Source organism: Salvia hispanica, chromosome 3, assembly GCF_029641045.1.
Source record: "Salvia hispanica isolate PSC_SH4W2 chromosome 3, Shi_PSC_v1, whole genome shotgun sequence".
Lineage (NCBI taxonomy): Eukaryota > Viridiplantae > Streptophyta > Magnoliopsida > Lamiales > Lamiaceae > Salvia > Salvia hispanica.
The window spans coordinates 38,692,708-38,712,296 of NC_142694.1; the positions used below are offsets into that span (position 1 = coordinate 38,692,708).

Sequence of the window (19,589 nt, forward strand, 5' to 3'; positions counted from 1 at the left end):
AAAAAGCAACGGTCTATCTGTCTTATTTTATTATTTCTCCTACTTTGTCTCACTTATTTTATTTTCTCTTCATTTAACCACTAAATACCACTATCTAAAAACTTGTCCAACAGAAATGTGTCAACTTCCAGTTTCAATTTGAAATAAACTTGGGCTTCGTTCTTTGAAATAAAGAAAAAATAATTATTATTATACTATTATTAGTTAAAAGATACTCCCTCCGTCCCACAAAAGATGTCGCACTTGTGGGCCGGCACGAAATTTTAGGAGGTTTTGTTTTGTGTGTTATATGGAGAGAGAAAATATAATTTTATATTCATGTGAGAGAGAACTTTTTCCAAAAAAGGAAATGTGACATCTTTTGTGGGACAAACTAAAAAGGAAAGTGTGACATTTTCGTGGGACGGAGGGAGTACAAATTGTTATAACTAAGTTTAGAATAAAATTGAGTAAAAATATGGTTTAATGTTTGATAGTTAAAAAGTAAAGAACGAAAATGAAGCCAGCATGCATGTGCTTTAAAGTGATCCGGTTTAAGTAGTGGAGTAGTACAGTACATGTGTTTTAGTGATCTTCATCGAATTTCTCTTGCTTTTTTCATTAGATTAGATTCTTTTTTTATAGATTTGATTCGGTAAAAGACATGTACTACTAAAAAGACCACGTATAATTCGAGTTTTCCAGAAACATATGTTGTGTAAAATCCAATACAAGATCAAACTTTGTGTTTTTTACAACCTAATTTTAAGTTAGTGAGAAAATTAGAAATTCGGCCTCGTCCATGATATTGTTGACCAAGCCATTTTAAAAATTGATTCTTATACAGTTGTTCTCCAAAAAAATTTATAGTTTAGGATTTAATTATGTAATTCTGTATTAATTTTAACTACGCAATTTTACTAATCAGAAATTATTAATGAAAAAAAATAAATTAAACATTATAGATATAAATTATAAACTCCGTTGGTCCACTAAAATTATTCGATTTCCTTTATTTCAAATATCAGAGTTGTGATTGTGATTGTGGCCAAGGACATGATCGAAAATATTTCATTCAAATAAGCAATACTAATAACACAATAAAAGACTAATTTGATTAATGAATCAAAGAATCCAAGTCGAATTCATTAATAATTTTGTATTTGAAGTAGGAGGTGAATAAGAGAGTGAATTTGAAGACTCATTGGAACCCTTCTTGCACAAATGATTCCTTCACAACTGAATTGATTCCTGCTTTATATCGTTGAGTCTTGTCTATGTTTATTAGTACAATAATTCATCCCCACTTCTAAACTTTACTCTATAAAATATCAACTACTCCTACTACAATAATTCACTCACACTCCAAAACTTTTTATTCCCCAACATGCGTGATTCATGAGCTGCACAGCCGGGCTCCTCCCATTCTTTGGCTCCGGCGCCAAGCTGCAGCCTCTTTCATCTGCGGCCGCTTTGACATTGTCTCCACCAGACTCTCAGAGGCGACTTACGCCATCAACACCACACGTTTCTTCTATTTTCAGCATATATGGTGTCATCATGCAACTTGGCCACGCCATGCTAGGCGCCGGCTCGGTCAGAGGCAAGAACCCTATGAACATCGTCCTAATTAGTGTTCTTGACGCTGCTGCTGGAAGACTTAGCTACTACCTATTCAGCTTCGCCGCTGCAGGTAATTATTCATAACCTTTTCTTTCTTTTTGTGTATTGTAATTAGGCGCTCGTATGAGATTATGAGTTCCTTCTTTTGTATTGTGATTAGTAATTACAAGCGAGACCATTGCAGAGAGGACTCAGTTTGTGGCGTATTTGATATACTCCATTTTCCTCACTGGGTTCATGTATCCGGTGGTCTCGCATTGGGTCTGGTCTCGCGACGGTTGGGCCGGCGCGGGCAAAGTTGATGGGAACCTTCTCTTCATTTCAGGTGCCATCGACTTCTCCGGTTCAGGAGTGATCCACATGGTCGGTGGCATTGCCGGTTTATGAGGGCACTCATTCAGGGGCCGAGGATCGGCCGGTTTGACAACATAGGTCGATCAGTGGCATTGTGCGGCCGCATCGCGCCACTAGTGGTCCTAGAGACGTTCCTTATTTGGTTCGGGTGGTATTTGTATAACCCCGGTTCGTTCCATACGATCGTGGAGTCGTATGGTACTAGGGGAACCTACTACGGCCAGTGGAGCGCGATAGGCAGGACAACTGGTCACGACCACATTGTCAGGAAGCACGGGTGCCATGACCATCCTATTTGCGAAGAGGTTATTTCAGGTGCATTGGAATGTGATTGACATGTACATATTTATAATTAAAAATAGACATAGTGTAGTCACGTTGTCAATAAATGGTGTCAATTATCAAGCCACATTGCACAATAACACAATGTTACTTACTGTAATATACCTTAAACCTTTAATAATATAATATTATTATATTATTAATATTTTATTGAGGTTTATTCTCCAACAATAAGTTGTCCGGCGTTAATTTTTGTTTTCTATACATGAAACTTCCAGATTCAATTTGAAATAAAATTGGGCTTCGTTCTTTAAAATAAAGAAAAAAGTAATTATTATATTGTTATTAGTTAAAGGATATAATTGTTAATAAATAAGTTTAGGTTAAAATTAAGTAAAAGTAATGTGGTTTAACGTTCTAAAACTAAAATTGAAGAAAAAGCCAACATGCGTTTACTTTTTAATTTTTCACAATTCACTAAGTGGCAAATTCCCAACTCACCTTTAGCGTTTGACTGTATCAATTAACTAAGTATTACTACACTTTCTATTTCTACGTAGATGATTTAAAGTTTCGCTTTGACTTGATATGAATTTGAATAAAAGGTAAAGAAGCGGAGTGAGAAAGTTAGTGGAATAGAGGTCTCTCACTTTATATATTATAATTTTATAGTAGAATGTGAGCATAATGAGTTAGTAGAAAGTGAAACCTTTTATCAAAAATAGAAAAAATAATTGTGAATATTATTTTATAGAGTACTACAATAGTAAATGTGAATATTATTTCGTGGACCTATTACATATTTTAATACCCTAGTGCACCCCTATATATATATATATACTCCCTATCTGTCCTAAAAAAATGATATCTTTTTTCTTGGGTGGCATGAAATTTAATTATGCAAAATTAATGTTATGTGTAATAAAGAAAATAAAGTAAGAGATAGAATAAATAAAAATAAAAGTGTTTCTATTTTTAGTAATGGGTCATCTTGGTTGTAATAAACCAAAAAGGAAAGTAGGTCATCTTCGGTGGGATAGAGAGAGTAAATCATACTCCCCCCCGTCCCACAATAGAAGGCACATTTTGTGTGAGCACGAGTTTTAAGAAATGTAAATAATAGTGTGTTGAAAAAGTGAGAGGAATATGTTGTTCACTTTTTTATATTGGTTTCATAATAGAATGTGAGTAAAGTGAGTTAGTGAAATGTGAGACTACTTACTATTTATGGTAAAATTGAAGTGTACTGTTATTGTGCGATGAAATAAAATGGTGAAATGTGAGACTACTTACTATTTATGGTAAAATTGAAGTGTACTGTTATTGTGCGATGAAATAAAATGGCAAATGTGATTCTTATTTTGGGACGGATGGAGTATTGTTAATTTAAAATATTGATTAACATTTGTGATTTAAGAGATCAATAGCCTTTATTTATTAATAAAATATGTGATTTTAAGGAACAGTAATCTTTATTTATTAATAAAATAGTCTTTCCAGCTAAATTTTAAAGATACAATGTACCAAAATTTAACTAATATTTTTTATTTTTCCATCAATTTTCCCTTAATTATTTTAAAGGAATCTTCATCTCTAAAACATTATCCCTTTGTCCACTAATTATTCGATTTCCTTTATCTCAAATATCAGAATTGTGATTGTGACCAAGTAATCTAAAGTAATACATTCAAATAAGCAACACTAATAACACAATAAAGACTAATTTGATTAATGACTCAAAGAATCCAAGTAGAATTCATTATAATTTTGTATTTGAAGCAGATGGTGAATGCTTTGGATGGAATAATCAAAGATTCATTTTGAAGCTTCATTGGATCCATCATCCATCCCTTCTTACACAAATGACTACTCCTATTACAATAATTCATTCTCACTCCAAAACCTTAGATTTCCCAACAGGTGCTCAACGTTTATTTCCCAACATAAAGTTTTCACTCCAAAACTTTATTTCTCTATAAAAATTCAACTGCAATGATTTCATTTTCACTCTAAACTTTATTTCTCTATTAAAAATCAACTGCAAGAATTCATTTTCACTCCAAAACTTTATTTCCCTATAAAATATCAGCTAAAACCAATAATTCACACTTGATTGGTTTGCATATACAAAAATATGAACCCCTATAAGGCTATAAGTCTATAACACTATATAATGCTAGTACTATTCTAGTAAGTAAGACGTATATAGTGGGAAACTCACATGCATGAAGATAACATTGCATGTGGTGATATTAATATTTGTAGTGGAGTAGTACAATTTATCATAAAGTAATGTAGGTGAAAGAGATGGATGACAAAATCGCCACTCAAAAACAAAACTCACTAGAATTCTTGTTTACCTCGTAAGAAAGAAAAAGAAAAGCTAAGTGAAAAAGGAAGCACAATTGTTGTGATCACACATTATTTTGAATTGTAATAATTCATTTTCACTCCAAAAATTTCCTAACCCATTCTTGACGGGTCTCTTCCGCCAGAGTGTAAAGAGCTTCTTCTTTTGTCATCCTAGTACTACAATAATTCATTCTCAATCCTAAACATTATTTGTCTATAAAAGATCAACTACCACAATAACTCATTCTTGTTGGGATTTGTTGGGCTGGTCCCATTATGTGAGAGCCCAACTCAAGTTGGCCCAAAAATAAATGGGCATATTTCTTTTTTCCTTAATGCTAATTAGTGGGAGTGTTTAATTAGAAATTGACAGCACATTTTGTGATTTGGGGTGAATCACAAAATTGAGACGGTGGAGAAGAGAAGAGTGAGAGGGTCAGCTGCTGTTATCATCAATTCAGAGTCAGAGTTGAGAGATTGAGTGGCAACATAGCTCCATTTTGTGAAAGGTGAGTGTAGATTTTCAGCTTGGTGCAGTTCTGTTCGAGGCTTCGATCGGGTATTCATCCGTGGTCTGATTGAGCTGAAATTCGGACAGTGGGTAGTCGACTTGAAGATCTTGATATTGTACGGTGAGATTGTTGATCCGTGAACAGTAAGGTCAGATTTTCTGGTGTCGAAATCAGCCCCTGTTTTGGTGATTTTCTCATCTTGTTTTGGATATTTTGCTTAAGATTATTTTATCAACCTAGTTGGAGTTTATACTTTGTTGTAGAGGTTGGATATTTGATCTTGTAGCAAAAATATATTATAGTGGAGCTTTTGAGTGGACTCTCAAGTCCCGTGGTTTTTCCCTTTTGCTTCGAAAGGGTTTTCCACGTAAAAATCATTGTCTCAGTTTATATTTCTGCTGATTGTTTGTCTTTGATATTTATCGTGCCACATTGTGTTAGAAATAATTATTTGTGCTTCCGCAAGTTTTGGCTGTTTGGTTTCTTCCCAACAAACTGGTATCAGAGCTACGGTTATTGTGTTCGGTAATTATGGAAATTAGCACAAGCAGAATGATTATGTTGAATGGCACAAATTATCAACTTTGGCGAAATAAGATGAAGGATTTGCTTTAGGTGAAAGCTTTGCATCTTCCAGTTTTTGCTACTCAAAAACCCGAGTCTAAAAGTGATGAAGAATGGGAGTTTGAACATCATCAAGTGTGTGGCTTTATTCGGCAATTTGTTGAAGAGAATGTTTATCACCACGTTGATCAAGAGACACATGCTCGCACACTATGGGATAAGCTTGAAAATTTGTATGCTTCCAAGTCAGGCAATAACAAATTATTCTTACTTAAGAAGATGATGATGTTGAGATACAAAGATGGAACATCTATAGCTGATCATGTGAGTGAGTTTCAGAGTTCATTAACTCAATTACTCGGCATGGGGGTCACATTAGATGATGAGATTGTAGGACTTTGGTTGCTTGCTACTCTACCAGATTGTTGGGAAACTCTAAGGATTTCACTTATTAATTCAGCTCCCAGTGGTATTGTGACTTTGGAAATCGCCAAGAATGGAGTATTAAATGAAGAGGTGAGAAGACGGCCGCAGGGTTCTTCATCGCAGTCAGAGATTTTGGTTACTGAAGACCGGGGGAGAAGCAAAAATAAAGGCAAAAAAGGCAGAGGTAAAAGTCGTAGCAAATCAAAATCAAGATACAAGAATATTGAATGTTATCATTGTGGTAAGTCTGGCCATTATTAAGAAAAACTGCTTCAAGTGGAAGAAAGAGAACAAAGCTGGCCGAGATAAATCAGAAAGAAAAGAAGATGAAAAATCTGAATCTGTTTGCTACTACCACTTTTGATGATGATTTGCTAGTTGTTTGTGATAAAAATGTGATCAACCTAGCATACGGCGAGACGAGTTTGGTGATTGATACCGGTGCTTCACTTCATGTCACGTCAAAGAAGGAGTTATTCACATCTTATACTTCTGGTGATTTTGGAGTATTAAGGATGGGCAATGATGGTTTAGTGAAGGTTGTTGGCACAAGATATGTTTGCTTAGTTACTAATAATGGAACAAAGTTTACACTTAGAGATGTCAGGCATGCGCCGGATATTCGTTTGAATTTGATTTCTGCAGGAAAGCTAGATGATGAGGGATTCTGTAATACATTCAGTGAAGGGCAGTGGAAATTGACTAAAGGTTCTTTAGTTGTGGCTCGAGGAACTAAGAATGCGAATTTGTACTTGATGCAAGCTTCGACTTCAAGTACCATTGTAAATGTGCCAGAGAATGATAGCTCAACTGAGTTATGGCACAGAAGACTTAGTCACATAAGTGAGAAGGGCCTTAATTGTCTAGCTAAAAAGAACTTACTTTCGGGTTTGAAGAGTACTATACTGAAGAATTGTGCTCATTGTGTTGCATGAAAACAGAGAAGAGTTTCATTTAAGCGTCATCCTCTGTCGAGAAAGTCTGAGCTGCTACAGTTGGTTCACTCCGATGTTTGTGGTCCATTGAAGGTAAGATCACATGGTGGTGCACTTTATTTTGTTACTTTCATTGATGATTGTTCCAGAAAACTTTGGGTCTATGTTTTGAAAACAAAAGACCAAGTTCTTGATGTGTTCAAACAGTTTCAAGCTTCAGTTGAAGGGCAAACAGGAAAGAAGTTGAAGTGCATCCGTACTGATAATGGTGGTGAATATTGTGGACCTTTTGATGATTATTGTCGTGTGCAGGGAATCAGACATCAAAAGACACCACCGAAAACTCCACAATTGAATGGATTGGCTGAACGAATGAATCTGACATTGATTGAGAAAGTTAACGAGCTTTGAAAAATCGGTGGGTTTATAGGTTAAAACAAGAAGAAAATTCTGAAGCTCCACGATACAAAGCCAGATTGGTTGTCAAAGGTTATAGTCAGAAAAAAGGGGATTGATTTTGAAGAAATATTTTCTCCGGTAGTAAAGATGTCTTCTATCAAAACCGTTTTGAGTTTGACAGCTTATTATGATTTAGAGGTTGAACAGATGGATGTAAAAACCGCTTTTCTTCATGGGGATTTGGAGAAAGAGCTTTACATGGAGCTCTTGGGACTACCGCAGCGGAAGACACGGAAACCAAACAGGTCCTAGACGGATCTATTTAGGTGATTATGCATTCGACTCCAATTTAATGCAATAAACATAGATCTATAGATATAACATCAAATAAACACATAATCATGCATATTCGATGTAGATTCGATTGTTACCTCATAATCCATCATTGGATTGACGTTGCTAGCTGCACCACTCGGAGATCCTTGGTTTATCGACCACGAATCTTCCGTACTATTCCCTTATCCTTGATTCTCCATCCGTGTGGGCGGATCTTAGATTATCAATTAAATAACTTTGAATGGATCTAGGGAAACCCAATACAAACACCAAATTGTCTAGATCTAATCCTATGAATTAGGATAGATCAAGAACAATAATCAAAACCCTAATTCTCCCACGTGCTAGGCATGAAAATCGAGACAAGTGAGAGAGAAGAGGGAGGCGCTGATTTTGCCTCCTAGGGTTAGGGTTTGAGGTGCCTTGGATTGTGTGCTAGGGTTTCCATTTCATTCATTATTTATAGTGGACCTTATTGGGCTAGTAAGGGGATCCATGGAATGACTTAAGTGTTGGGCTCACCCATTAGATAAATTACTAATTAAATCAAATGACCCATGATTTAATATATTATCAATGGAATATTATTTTATTCCACTAAAGAATAATATTGCACTCCCACTTAAATCACCAAATTACAAATAACTTGGGTCCATTTTATTTTATAATATTTCCCGCATTTAAGATTATCTTGATCCATCAATTTAATTCTTTTGTCTGCTATGTGACTAGAATTAAATTAATTCTCCAAAGAGTTTTTCTAGTTTGAAACTTTATTTATTATTCGTGGAATAAATTCCAACTGCGCAGATTTCTGAATAATAAATTCCTCTTTCAAACACCTCATTGGGGATCACCCTTTTAGGGATTTAATCATACCACACTGGGCACGCGAATTCTATGAAATAATATTCCAATACCTTCATGTTATTCAATTACTACCACCCAAGATATCATGAACTTGAGTTACATACAAACTCTCACATATTGATAAGTCAAAGTGGCGTTTGATTGAATAAACAATATTGATATTAATATCATAGACTAGAAAATACTAAACTTTCTGAAATATATTCTTTAAGTAGATAGCAATAAAGAATACATTTCGGATTAGATCCTTTCAGTGCTTTACCACACCGGTGTTACTAATCTCTTCTTAGGTAAGAGAGAATTATCACAAACACCGCAACCGTACCAATAGGTAGCCAAAGCCTATCTAGGTTGTGAATACGTTTTTCTTCTTACTAGATCTGGCCAAGTCCCCTACTGGAAAACTCATGAGGAGATTCATCGAATTTCCCTACTTGACCTTCTTAGTAAAAAGCCTTAGACTTGTTTATCATATTTCAATAATAAACCATTATATTATATTATTTATTCTCATAATTAGGTAAACAAGTGGACGTGGCGTTTCTCGTATACATGCACAAGCTGACTGTACAAAGGCATGTACGCTCGAAGCATCTGTTAGTATACAAACCCCAACAGGAGCAACCAGAGGGTTTTATTTTACAAGGAAAAGAAGATTATGTGTGCAGATTGAAGAAGAGTTTGTACGGTCTTAAGCAAGCTTCCCGCCAATGGTATAAGAAATTTGAGTTTGTTATGGGGGAGCATGGCTATTAGAAAATTACTTCTGATCATTGTGTTTTTGTTAAGAAATTCTCTGATGATGATGTTATTATTCTATTGCTCTATGTTGATGATATGCTTATTTTTTGCCGTAATACTTGTTGATGAAGGAATTAAGTAAGTCCTTTGCGCCGGCAAAGCAGATTCTTGGCATGCAATTGACACGTGACAGAAATGACAAGAAATTATGGTTATCACAGGAGAGGTACACTGAAAAAGTACTTCAAAGGTTTAATATGGATAAAGCTAAAACGGTGAGCATTTCCCTTGCTCCACATTTTAGATTGAGTGTGAAGCAAAGTCCCTCCACATATAAAGAGAAGGAAGAGATGCAGAAAGTTCCATATTCTTCAGATGTGGGTAGTTTGATGTATGCGATGGTATGCACGAGACTAGGCTTGGCCTTTTCTGTTGGTGCAGTTAGTCGGTTTCTTTCTAATCCGGGCAAGGAGCATTGGAATGCAGTGAAGTGGATTATGAGATATCTTCGTGGAACTTCCAACTTGAAACTATGTTTCGGCATTGAGAAACCTGTTCTAGTTGGTTATATAGATGCAGATATGGCCGGAGATATTGACTCAAGAAGATCTACTTCAGGTTACTTGATTACTTGTGCAGGGGGAGCTGTGTCATGGCAATCTAAGTTGCAAAAGTGTGTTGCTTTGTCTACTACTGAGTCAAAGTTCATTGCGGTGACTGAAGCAAGCAATGAGTTGCTTTGGATGAAGAAGTTTATGCAAGAGCTCGACTTTACTCGAGAAAGGTATGTCTTATTTTGTGATAGCCAAAGTGCAATTCATCTCGGTAAAAATTCGACCTTTCATTCAAGATCGAAGCATATTGATGTGAGATATCATTGGATACGAGAAGTTCTTGAGGCTAAATTGTTAGAGCTTGAGAAGATTCACACCGATGATAATGGTGCAGATATGTTCACCAAATCTTTACCGAGAGGGAAATTTGAAGTTTGTCATTCGATCGCCGGGATGGCGGTTTCCTCCACATAATGGGAGGGGGAGATTTGTTGGGCTGGTCCCATTATGTGAGAGCCCAACTCAAGTTGGCCCAAAAATAATGGGCATATTTCTTTTTTCCTTAATGCTAATTAGTGGGTGTGTTTAATTAGAAATTGACAGCACATTTTGTGATTTGGGGTGAATCACAAAATTGAGACGGTGGAGAAGAGAAGAGTGAGAGGGCCAGCTGCTGTTATCATCAATTCAGAGTCAGAGTTGAGAGATTGAGTGGCAACATAACTCCATTTTGTGAAAGGTGAGTGTAGATTTTCAGCTTGGTGTTCTGTTCGAGGCTTCGATCGGGTATTCATCCGTGGTCTGGTTGAGCTGAAATTCGGACAGTGGGTAGTCGACTTGAAGATCTTGATATTGTACGGTGCGATTGTTGATCCGTGAACAGTAAGGTCAGATTTTCTGGTGTCGAAATCAGCCCCTGTTTTGGTGATTTTCTCATCTTGTTTTGGGTATTTTGCTTAAGATTGTTTTATCAACCTAGTTGGAGTTTATACTTTGTTGTAGAGGTTGTATATTTGATCTTGTAGCAAAAATATATTATAGTGGAGCTTTTGAGTGGACTCTCAAGTCCCGTGGTTTTTCCCTTTTGCTTCGAAAGGGTTTTCCACGTAAAAATCATTGTCTCAGTTTATATTTCTGCTGATTGTTTGTCTTTGATATTTATCGTGCCATATTGTTGTAGAAATAATTATTGACTTGTATTATTGGGAGAGAAAGAACACCTTTTGTGCTTCCGCAAGTTTTGGCTGTTTGGTTTCTTCCCAACAAACTGGTATCGTATCAGAGCTACGGTTATTGTGTTCGATTATGGAAATTAGCACAAGCAGAATGATTATGTTGAATGGCACAAATTATCAACTTTGGCGAAATAAGAATATACACATAACATATTTTTTAAGATTCTTTAAACCTTCCTCACATAACATATACATACAATTATACAATAACATCACCCAGTACACATTATATATATAGAATATAAAAACTAAAAATCTACACAAATAGTAAAAATTGTGACCATAAATTAAATTTATTAGCAGCATTTATTTATAATTTCAGTTTATGATACATTTTCTATAGCATGTCAAATATTTAAAAAATATTCAAAACAAAAAATAAAATTATCAATTAATCATTGTATATTCATATAGTAATTGGTAATTGATGAGATGTTTTAAGAACTTATATGTAATATTTCAAGAGGCCACATATATGTTTTCATTCACACGTATATATATTTACTCCATGGTAAGAAAAATAAAAGGTTAAGATCCCAAATTAAGCGTATATAATTGTACAATACAAGGAAGACCAGCAATTTCGGGAGAAGTTTCCATATTAAAAATAATGATTCCATTGTATTCACACTAATTAGTTTCTGTTATATACTCATTTATAGTTCCACTTGTCAAAATAATACTATTAATTGGACACACCAAGTCATATAGTCACTTGGTATGTCCAGTGGCGGATCCAGAAAATTTTAACTGGGGTGCGAAAAAAAATACTTAAAAACTTTTCATTATTTAAAATGAAGATTCTTAGATATATTAATAGGGAATTTATTTTAGTTTAGAAAGAGTTTTAATATATTAAAATAAAATGCATATAGTTCCAAATTGAGCTTAATTAGAAACTATAAATAATGTACTAGTACTAATGATATTTATAACTAACCATTCATAGTTTATTTTATTGTGTAGAAAACAAATGAGAGTATAAATAATAAATTATTATATTTAATCATACATTAAACTACTGTACCAAATCATTTGTAACAAAAGTAAAACAATTAACAAATGTAAACGGAATAGTGGAAGAAATGAACAGAAGTTAAAACAAAATTGGGAGTGAAACAGCAGAAATGCACATATGAGGATTTGATCCTGGGACATAAGCCTTAAAAATTGAATGTTCTACCACTAGGCTACTCATAATTTTGGGGATGCAATTGTCCCCCCTTATTTTTAATTGGATCCGCCACTGGGTATGTCAAGCCTATAAATTTTTATTCTGTATTTTACACTAATTAACATGTACATCTACTCATGAGATAAGAGCGAATTCATTCTACACTTAAATGAACATATGATGAAATTGCTAATTAAGTGAAGAGAAAAACTACTCCTCCCCATGGCTCAGTCACTTTTTTTTCACTTATTTTAAAAAATTCATAATAAATAGTTAAAGTGGAAAAAAAGTAAAACAAGTGATATGTTATTCTCTCTCTTACTTTACTTTTTCTTCACTCTAACTAGTACTCCTTCCGTCCCATAAAAGTTGAGACAAAACTTTTGGACACGGAGATTAAGAATTTATATTAAATAAATAGGAGAGATGAAAAAAGTAGAAAAGATAAGAGACAGTAAAATAAATGATGGAATAAAATAAGAGTGATTAGATGTTTTGTCTTTAGTTAAAAAAGGAAATGACTCAACTTTGTTGGGACAAACTAAAAAGGAATACGACTCAACTTTTATGGGACGGAGGGAGTATTTATTATGATTTTTCGAAACGAGTGAAAAAAAAGTGATTCAGCTAAAAAGAGGTGGGAATGTGACTCTCTGCATATTTATTAGAAAGGAAATCCCCCATTTTATTAGAATGGTTTCGAATTAAATGGGGAATAAGAAGTAATAGCATATAAATATACACAATTATATAAACTACTATGAAAATGCATTAATGGTATTTGTTTTTTGCAAAAATAGTAATCAACAAATGTGGATATACCTAATCAAAATAATGAAATAGTTCATATTTACACATTCATTTTCGTGTTCTCAAATTTGCACGATTGGTTTTAAACTGACAAGCAAAGAAAGAATTGGAAAATTGAAAATACAAACTATAAAACTCTTAGCCTGAAAAAAAAGGTTCCAATGCTAAACTAAATAAAGAATTAATTGGAAAACCAATAATAGCCTTTATATCTGTTTCACATTTAACAGAGACCAACAATAAGTGAAATATTGATATTTTTATAGGCCTGCATCATCTTCTTCCTTAAGACACCACAATCATTTCTTGTTGTTTTCTCTATAATTCTAAGGGCGTGTTCAGTGTTCCGGATATACCGAGAAATGGGCTCTTTTCCATACAAATATGACCGTTCAGTGTTTAAGTTTTATTTCTGTTCAGCCCGATCCAAAATGGAAAGCCCGCACTGTTCACTTCAGTTTTTAGAGAAATCAATTCTCTAAAGGCTCTCAAGATTTGAAACAGCATTGGGAATCCCACTCAGAAATGAAAGCACTTTTACGAAGTTGACCCTAACATTTTCACTTCCATCTTCTCTCTCTTTCCTCATTTTTCATTTTCCCCCCTCTTGCATCAGGAACCCTAGAGCATCGACATCAACCCAATTTTTCTGCAGAGAACCACTACACCACCTCCGTGGGCGTTTAATTGACCTCAATAATTTGCCAACATCATTAGGTAATCGTATACATCAATAGTTCCATTACTCGTGCGGTGTCAGCGGTTACAAATGGGATCTGAGATTGAGTATCTCCCATTGTTTTTGCAGGGAAGACCTTGCTGGCGAAACGGTGAACCGTGTGTATTTCTTCGGGGCTGAAGTGTTTGGTGCAACCGTGTGGGTGAAAAGTTTGAAATTAACCAGGTAATGGCTATTGACGATCGAAATTGATTTATGTTTTGTCCACATCTGCAAACCTTATTTGTATGAATATACATGGCTACTCTGTGTGAAGATGTTTTCCCGTATTTGATTTGTTTGTTTCACCCACCACGTTCCGGATAGACTAATTTACTCTTGTGCCTCGATGTTTTTTTGGGAGCAGTTGAATTCATAGTATTTGTTGGGTATAATTTAGCACAACTGCAGAATTTGGATTTGTTTTCGTATACATGGTGTTAATTTAATCAGTCGTATATAGATTTAATTACAAACAATGGCGACGTCAAGTCCCGCTAAGTATGCATTCTTGATGATGATGATGGAAGACATTATGCTCGTTTACCGGGCAGAGACCCATCTACTTGTGCAAAGGTATATGACTGCGCGCAGCAACTCGGCCAAAAGGAAAATTTTAGACCACGCCATACGTTTCAGTTTGCTAAAGAAAATTCCAGATCAGATGAAACACCTAGATCGTCTAGTTAAACTTTCAAATGCAGATTGTATAGCTAATCTACGTATGGACACAAATACCTTTTGTAAACTTTGTCAAATTCTGTCACAAAGGGGTGGGCTCCTAACTGGGAAGTCCCTCCCCGTTGAGGAACAGGTAGCAATGTTCCTTGGGGTTTTGGCACACCACAATAAAAATCGCGTAGTAAAATTCAGGTTTAGGCGCTCAGGTGCAACAGTATCATATTACATGCAAAAGGTACTTTGTGCCCTTTTGAGCTTACATGATGTGTTGCTAAAGAAACCCACACCAGTAACAGCCGAATGCGCAGACAACAGATGGAGGTGGTTCGAGGTAATTGAATTTGTTAATATAATCATCTTCTCAAATGTGAAATCAGAGTCTATGTTTTAATCAAAAACTTGTTTCTCAGGGTTGCCTTGGTGCATTAGACGGGACGCATATTGATGTTTTGGTGAGCAATGAGGACAAACCACGATATCGGATGCGAAAAGGGCATGTTGCTACAAATACCCTAGCGGTTTGTGACCGGCAAATGCAATTCGTGTATTTGTTGCCGGGATGGGAAGGTTCAGTGGCTGACTCACGTGTCCTCAAAGACGCTGTTTCAAAAGAAGATGGCTTCAAGGTCCCTCAAGGTCATGATTATATTCTTCTCTAAATCAATGGTCGGAAAACAGTTGCTCTATTAAAGCGTTTTTAATTCTTAGGAGGTATTTAACAAACAGTTTTGGTTTGGATGCATCGCAGGTTGTTATTATTTGTGTGATAATGGGTATGCTAATAGCAATGGTTTCCTGACGCCGTATAGGGGTGTCCGGTATCATCTCAAGGAATGGGGTCCGGGCGTAGATACTCCACAAAATCCGAAGGAATTATTTAACATGCGCCACACTAAGGCACGTAACATAATAGAGCGTGCTTTTGCAGTCCTGAAAATGCGGTGGGGTATTCTTCGAAGTGCATCATACTACCCCATCCGCACTCAAATCCGGTTGATAATGGCATGTTTTTTGCTGCACAACTTTATTCGTCGAGAAATGGCAACTGACCCAATTGAACTAGAACTAGACGGTGATCACACGCTGCACACCACTGAAGAAGAACATGTTGCACGAGAATACATTGACTATGTCGAGCCATCGCCGGAATGGACACAGATGCGGGATGCCATAGCAATGAATATGTGGAATAGCCGATAGTCAATTTTGTTTGTTTTGGTAGAATTATGCATGTTTGTGCCCCTCTATGTTTGAAGGATTTGATTTGGAACCTGACTGACTTTGATTTAGCTGAAATGTATTATGATTGAGCTTGTGTCTCATTTGCTGTAACTTTATGCATTATTATAACTTATTTATCAACCCATCTTGCAGCATAATGTATCAAGCCGGCGTAATCCCTGAATGCTGCTGCGGGGAGGGCAAGATGGAGCTACTGAAAGCGGGGAAGTATGCAATAAATGCTGGGAGGTGGTACTTAAGATGCCCCACCAAAGGGAATCATCCCATGTCGTTCATGTGGTATGATGAATACTACTCCGAAAAGAAGTGGCATATCAGCCAGGAAATAGCAAATGAAGTCCGAGAGAGTCGTCCGACTGCTGTGAGGGACAACTCATACTCGAATGGGACATGTTCGCATTGTTGTGCATCGAACTCAACCACTGAAACCAAGGTTAATTTGTTGCTAGGGCTGCTCGGTCTGCTGCTAGTCGCCTTGTGTATCTTGATCGGGAAGTCATTGTAATATGAAATTCAATAATTTGATTTGGTGGTAGTATTAGCCCCTTTTTGCAAACTTAGAACAACTATGTAATTGAATCCTTATATATTAAATTGTGTGGTACTTTTGTATATCATAACTTACACTCTTCTCTATATACACAGAGCATTAAATCGTTATGTTGTAATGGCTAAAATACATAAAATTCCCAAGTAAAACAAAAAAATCAGTCATTCCCTTTCGAGATTGTTTGTGTAGATTTTGGAGAAAAAGTTTATTTATTAGTTACTGTACTTGGATTGGTTTGGTAAGAGTAATTTAATTTGTGTGCTGGAATGTGTGAAACATCACTCACTCATTTAAGATCACAACTCCCCCAAGAGCTAGAATAGGAAGCATATCTTCTTATATTACTCATCTTTTGATTTGGTGTGACATCAACTACAGAGGTTGGTTGTGATCGGTCTTGTTATCACATTAATATCCAGTTGGAAAACCTAAGCATGGGTAAGTGGAAAGCTATCACAATATTTATTGACCATCCTCACACCACTATATTACCATCTCCATTGTAAACAATAATCACATACCCAAAAATCTTCATTCAAGAACTCCGAGATGGATCTTAACCTCCCCGGGCCAGCTGCGTTTATGTACAAGGGAAAATGGTCAGCCGAATGCGACACCACGCTGGTGAACTGCCTCGTCAAGCTGAAGTCAGAGACACAGTGGACTCTCAATCACTTCCCAAGTTGGTTCGTTCTCACTGCTCAACGGCAAATCAAGCAGTTTGAGGGTGTGTTCTTCTCTGAGTCTGAACTTCATGAGCGTGTGGACCTCCTACACACCCGGTTCAAGACCTTCAAGGCTATTATCAACGAGAAAGGTGCGCATTGGGACGTGGATAACAAGTATGTCCGTGCTTCGGATGAATTGTGGCATAAGATAATAAAGGTATGATTCTTCACAATGAAACTTGCACAGTTAATAAACTTTTAGGTACTTCTTGTTATGTTCACTTCAGCTGCTAAATTTTGAGCTCCCATACAACAGAAAAACAAGTTCGCTGGAGCGTATTACTACCACGATGAACCTATCTACCCCTCACTTGTGTGTTTATTCGGGATTGACGACGTCAAGGTGGAGGGGGACGTGGAGGTCATTGAAATCTCAGATAACACCATGAAAATCATCTCTTCGGACAATGTGGCTGTGGAGATGGGTGACAACGACGAAGAGGTGAACTCTCCAGCTGTGTTCCGGAGGCCAAATGTGAAGCGCAAACTCTTCGATGAAGAGGATATGCCCACAGATAGGGAGTCTTCAACGGACAGTGGGACATACTTCATTGATCTTGTGAATGCAGGCCATCTGCCGACTCATGTTCGAATGTCACGAACCCTACCCAAACCAACCACATTTGGGGATCCCCAAGTTGGACCGTCGACCAAGTCCCCACACACTAGTTCATGCGCCTCCAACTCCCCTATTGGTTGGTGCCCCAAAAATCGCATTTGAAGTCTCTGTAGTGTGTTGAAGGACATCCAATTCCAGCAAGGCTGATTTCCATAGTAAGTAAGGGTAATATTATGGAGCTCCATGTTGTTGGCTCATGTCATTGCTGTTTTCGAATGTTGTTGCTTCCTTCAACTAGTTTAGAACAAGTGTTTTCATGATGTTTCATTAATTAGTAGTATTTGTCTTATGGAGAAGTTGCAAGGTATGGCTTGTGATGCTGCGTTTTAATGACAATAGCCTTATTGAAGTATGAAAAAATTTATTTGGGCGTTTGGTGTTCTTTACAACTTCGAAAACACAGTTGAGCTTCTCGTTACAAAAACACTTAACTAATCATCATGATTAGACTCTGGTGGATCCAATTTGTAAATAATTTTGAACTACATCAACAACCACTACTCATACATATTTCAGTAAATTCAAAAGATGTATAAGTTCCACATAAAATGCATCATTTAAATAGTGCATAAGGCAATCTACTCAACAGAAATATTACACTACCATGGATCTGCAACCAATGGAATTAAGTACAAAATATAGAGGCTACTTATATGCAGCCTCTTCCAGTTGGTGCAAAACAAAACAAAAGAAGTAGTTTAGCATCCACATATGTCATAATTTAACCATAAATACCAGCATCACAAACTATTTAGATAATCTAATTAAAATAAGTACCATCCATGGTAGAATTAGGAGGGAATGGGAGACTACTTATCCTCGATCAGCATGAGCAGATACCCAAGTCGCGCCGAAGGGGGCATACCATTGAACACCTCAAGACGTTGCGGCTTGTCTCCTAATATGTTGCAAAGCACGTACTTCTGACCCAGGTCGAGACCTTCGACAGTGCACAATTTCTCAAACACATCCTCTCTTGCTTTCATGCAGTCAAACTCATATCCGATCCTTTTGGAAATCATCTCCAATCTTGCATTTGTTTCCGCATGTAGGTTACCGAGGTACTCCATCAGAGGGGCATCACCCATATCACGTTTGCGCTTCACGCTAGTGGTTTTGACAGAGGACATTTCCTTAACACTTTGCCTAGAAGCGGTGTCATTAAGGTCGGCTGTCTGCTCAAGGGGTGGGGAGGTTTCTAACTCTATATCATCCAGTGATGGGTGATAGTCATTCTCATACACCTGGCTCCCACCGGCCATTTCGGCACGCACACGCTTGGCTGCATTTTGAAGTGTTTCAGCTCCCATCCCGGATGCTCTATCCTTGCCGAAGATACACTTCCATGTCTCCCAATAGGGCCACGATTTGGTTCGCATAAATTTGGCATCTTTGTCAGCCTACAAGGATTACTACAAGGATTAGGACAAACATGTATAGATAAATTAATAACCAAATAAATCAATGTTAATCCAATGAAGACGACAAGAGTAATATCCAGTTATTTACCGCAACGATCTGCTCCCACTGTTCGTCGGTGCAATCAATCTTATGATCACCATCACTGTTGAACCCAATTCCAGTGCGCCCCAGGATCGCTCTTAGGATGCCATAGCTCTTTTTCCAAGCCAAAATTTTAGAGGTTATGTGAGGGGTTCCCTTCAAGTCAGTTTTGGGGAACTCGGCACGAAGGCTGTCCTCAATTTTGGTGAGATACCCAGTTCGAAATCCGTTATCGGCTTTCCAGCCACCAGCAACCAAATCCAGCAATGCAGATGCCAAAATCTCCTCCTCTCTTGGAACCCACATTCTCCGAGTGCGGTCACCCTTGCGAAACTTCCGACGAGGTGTCTGTCCTAAACCTAAATGCAGCAAAAAATGATCAAAGCACAAATGTATACACGA

At 36.8% G+C, this 19,589-nt stretch overlaps 2 protein-coding genes, 1 long non-coding RNA gene and 1 pseudogene across 5 annotated transcripts; 3 read left to right on the forward strand and 1 right to left on the reverse strand.

Moving 5' to 3' along the window:
* The first annotated feature begins 1,292 nt into the window (after nucleotides 1–1,292).
* Nucleotides 1,293–2,448, forward strand: LOC125216861 (ammonium transporter 1 member 2-like; annotated as a pseudogene). The gene is made up of 2 exons (XR_016136494.1): nucleotides 1,293–1,672; nucleotides 1,763–2,448. The product of XR_016136494.1 is annotated as an ammonium transporter 1 member 2-like (transcript).
* Nucleotides 2,449–4,842: 2,394 nt separating this feature from the next.
* On the forward strand, nucleotides 4,843–11,040 carry LOC148930709 (uncharacterized). The gene is made up of 2 exons (XR_016136608.1): nucleotides 4,843–7,752; nucleotides 9,153–11,040. It is a non-coding gene; the product is annotated as an uncharacterized LOC148930709 (long non-coding RNA).
* Nucleotides 11,041–13,409: 2,369 nt separating this feature from the next.
* LOC148930710 (protein ANTAGONIST OF LIKE HETEROCHROMATIN PROTEIN 1-like) lies at nucleotides 13,410–15,899 on the forward strand. Of its 2 annotated transcripts, none has more exons than XM_089066993.1 (5): nucleotides 13,410–13,863; nucleotides 13,955–14,050; nucleotides 14,328–14,876; nucleotides 14,956–15,181; nucleotides 15,294–15,899. In XM_089066993.1, exons 3-5 carry the CDS (start codon nucleotides 14,343–14,345, stop codon nucleotides 15,743–15,745), a joined length of 1,212 nt encoding a protein of 403 aa, XP_088923119.1. In that variant the 5' UTR covers nucleotides 13,410–13,863; nucleotides 13,955–14,050; nucleotides 14,328–14,342; the 3' UTR covers nucleotides 15,746–15,899. The 2 variants fall into 2 exon arrangements, with proteins under 2 accessions (XP_088923119.1, XP_088923120.1); XM_089066994.1 differs by having other exon boundaries at nucleotides 13,410–13,690; nucleotides 13,763–13,863; nucleotides 13,955–14,876.
* Nucleotides 15,900–18,373: 2,474 nt separating this feature from the next.
* On the reverse strand, nucleotides 18,374–19,078 carry LOC148930711 (uncharacterized). The gene has a single exon (XM_089066996.1). The coding sequence runs from the start codon at nucleotides 19,061–19,063 to the stop codon at nucleotides 18,494–18,496; it is 570 nt and encodes a 189-aa protein (XP_088923122.1). The 5' UTR covers nucleotides 19,064–19,078; the 3' UTR covers nucleotides 18,374–18,493.
* Nucleotides 19,079–19,589: the final 511 nt, after the last annotated feature.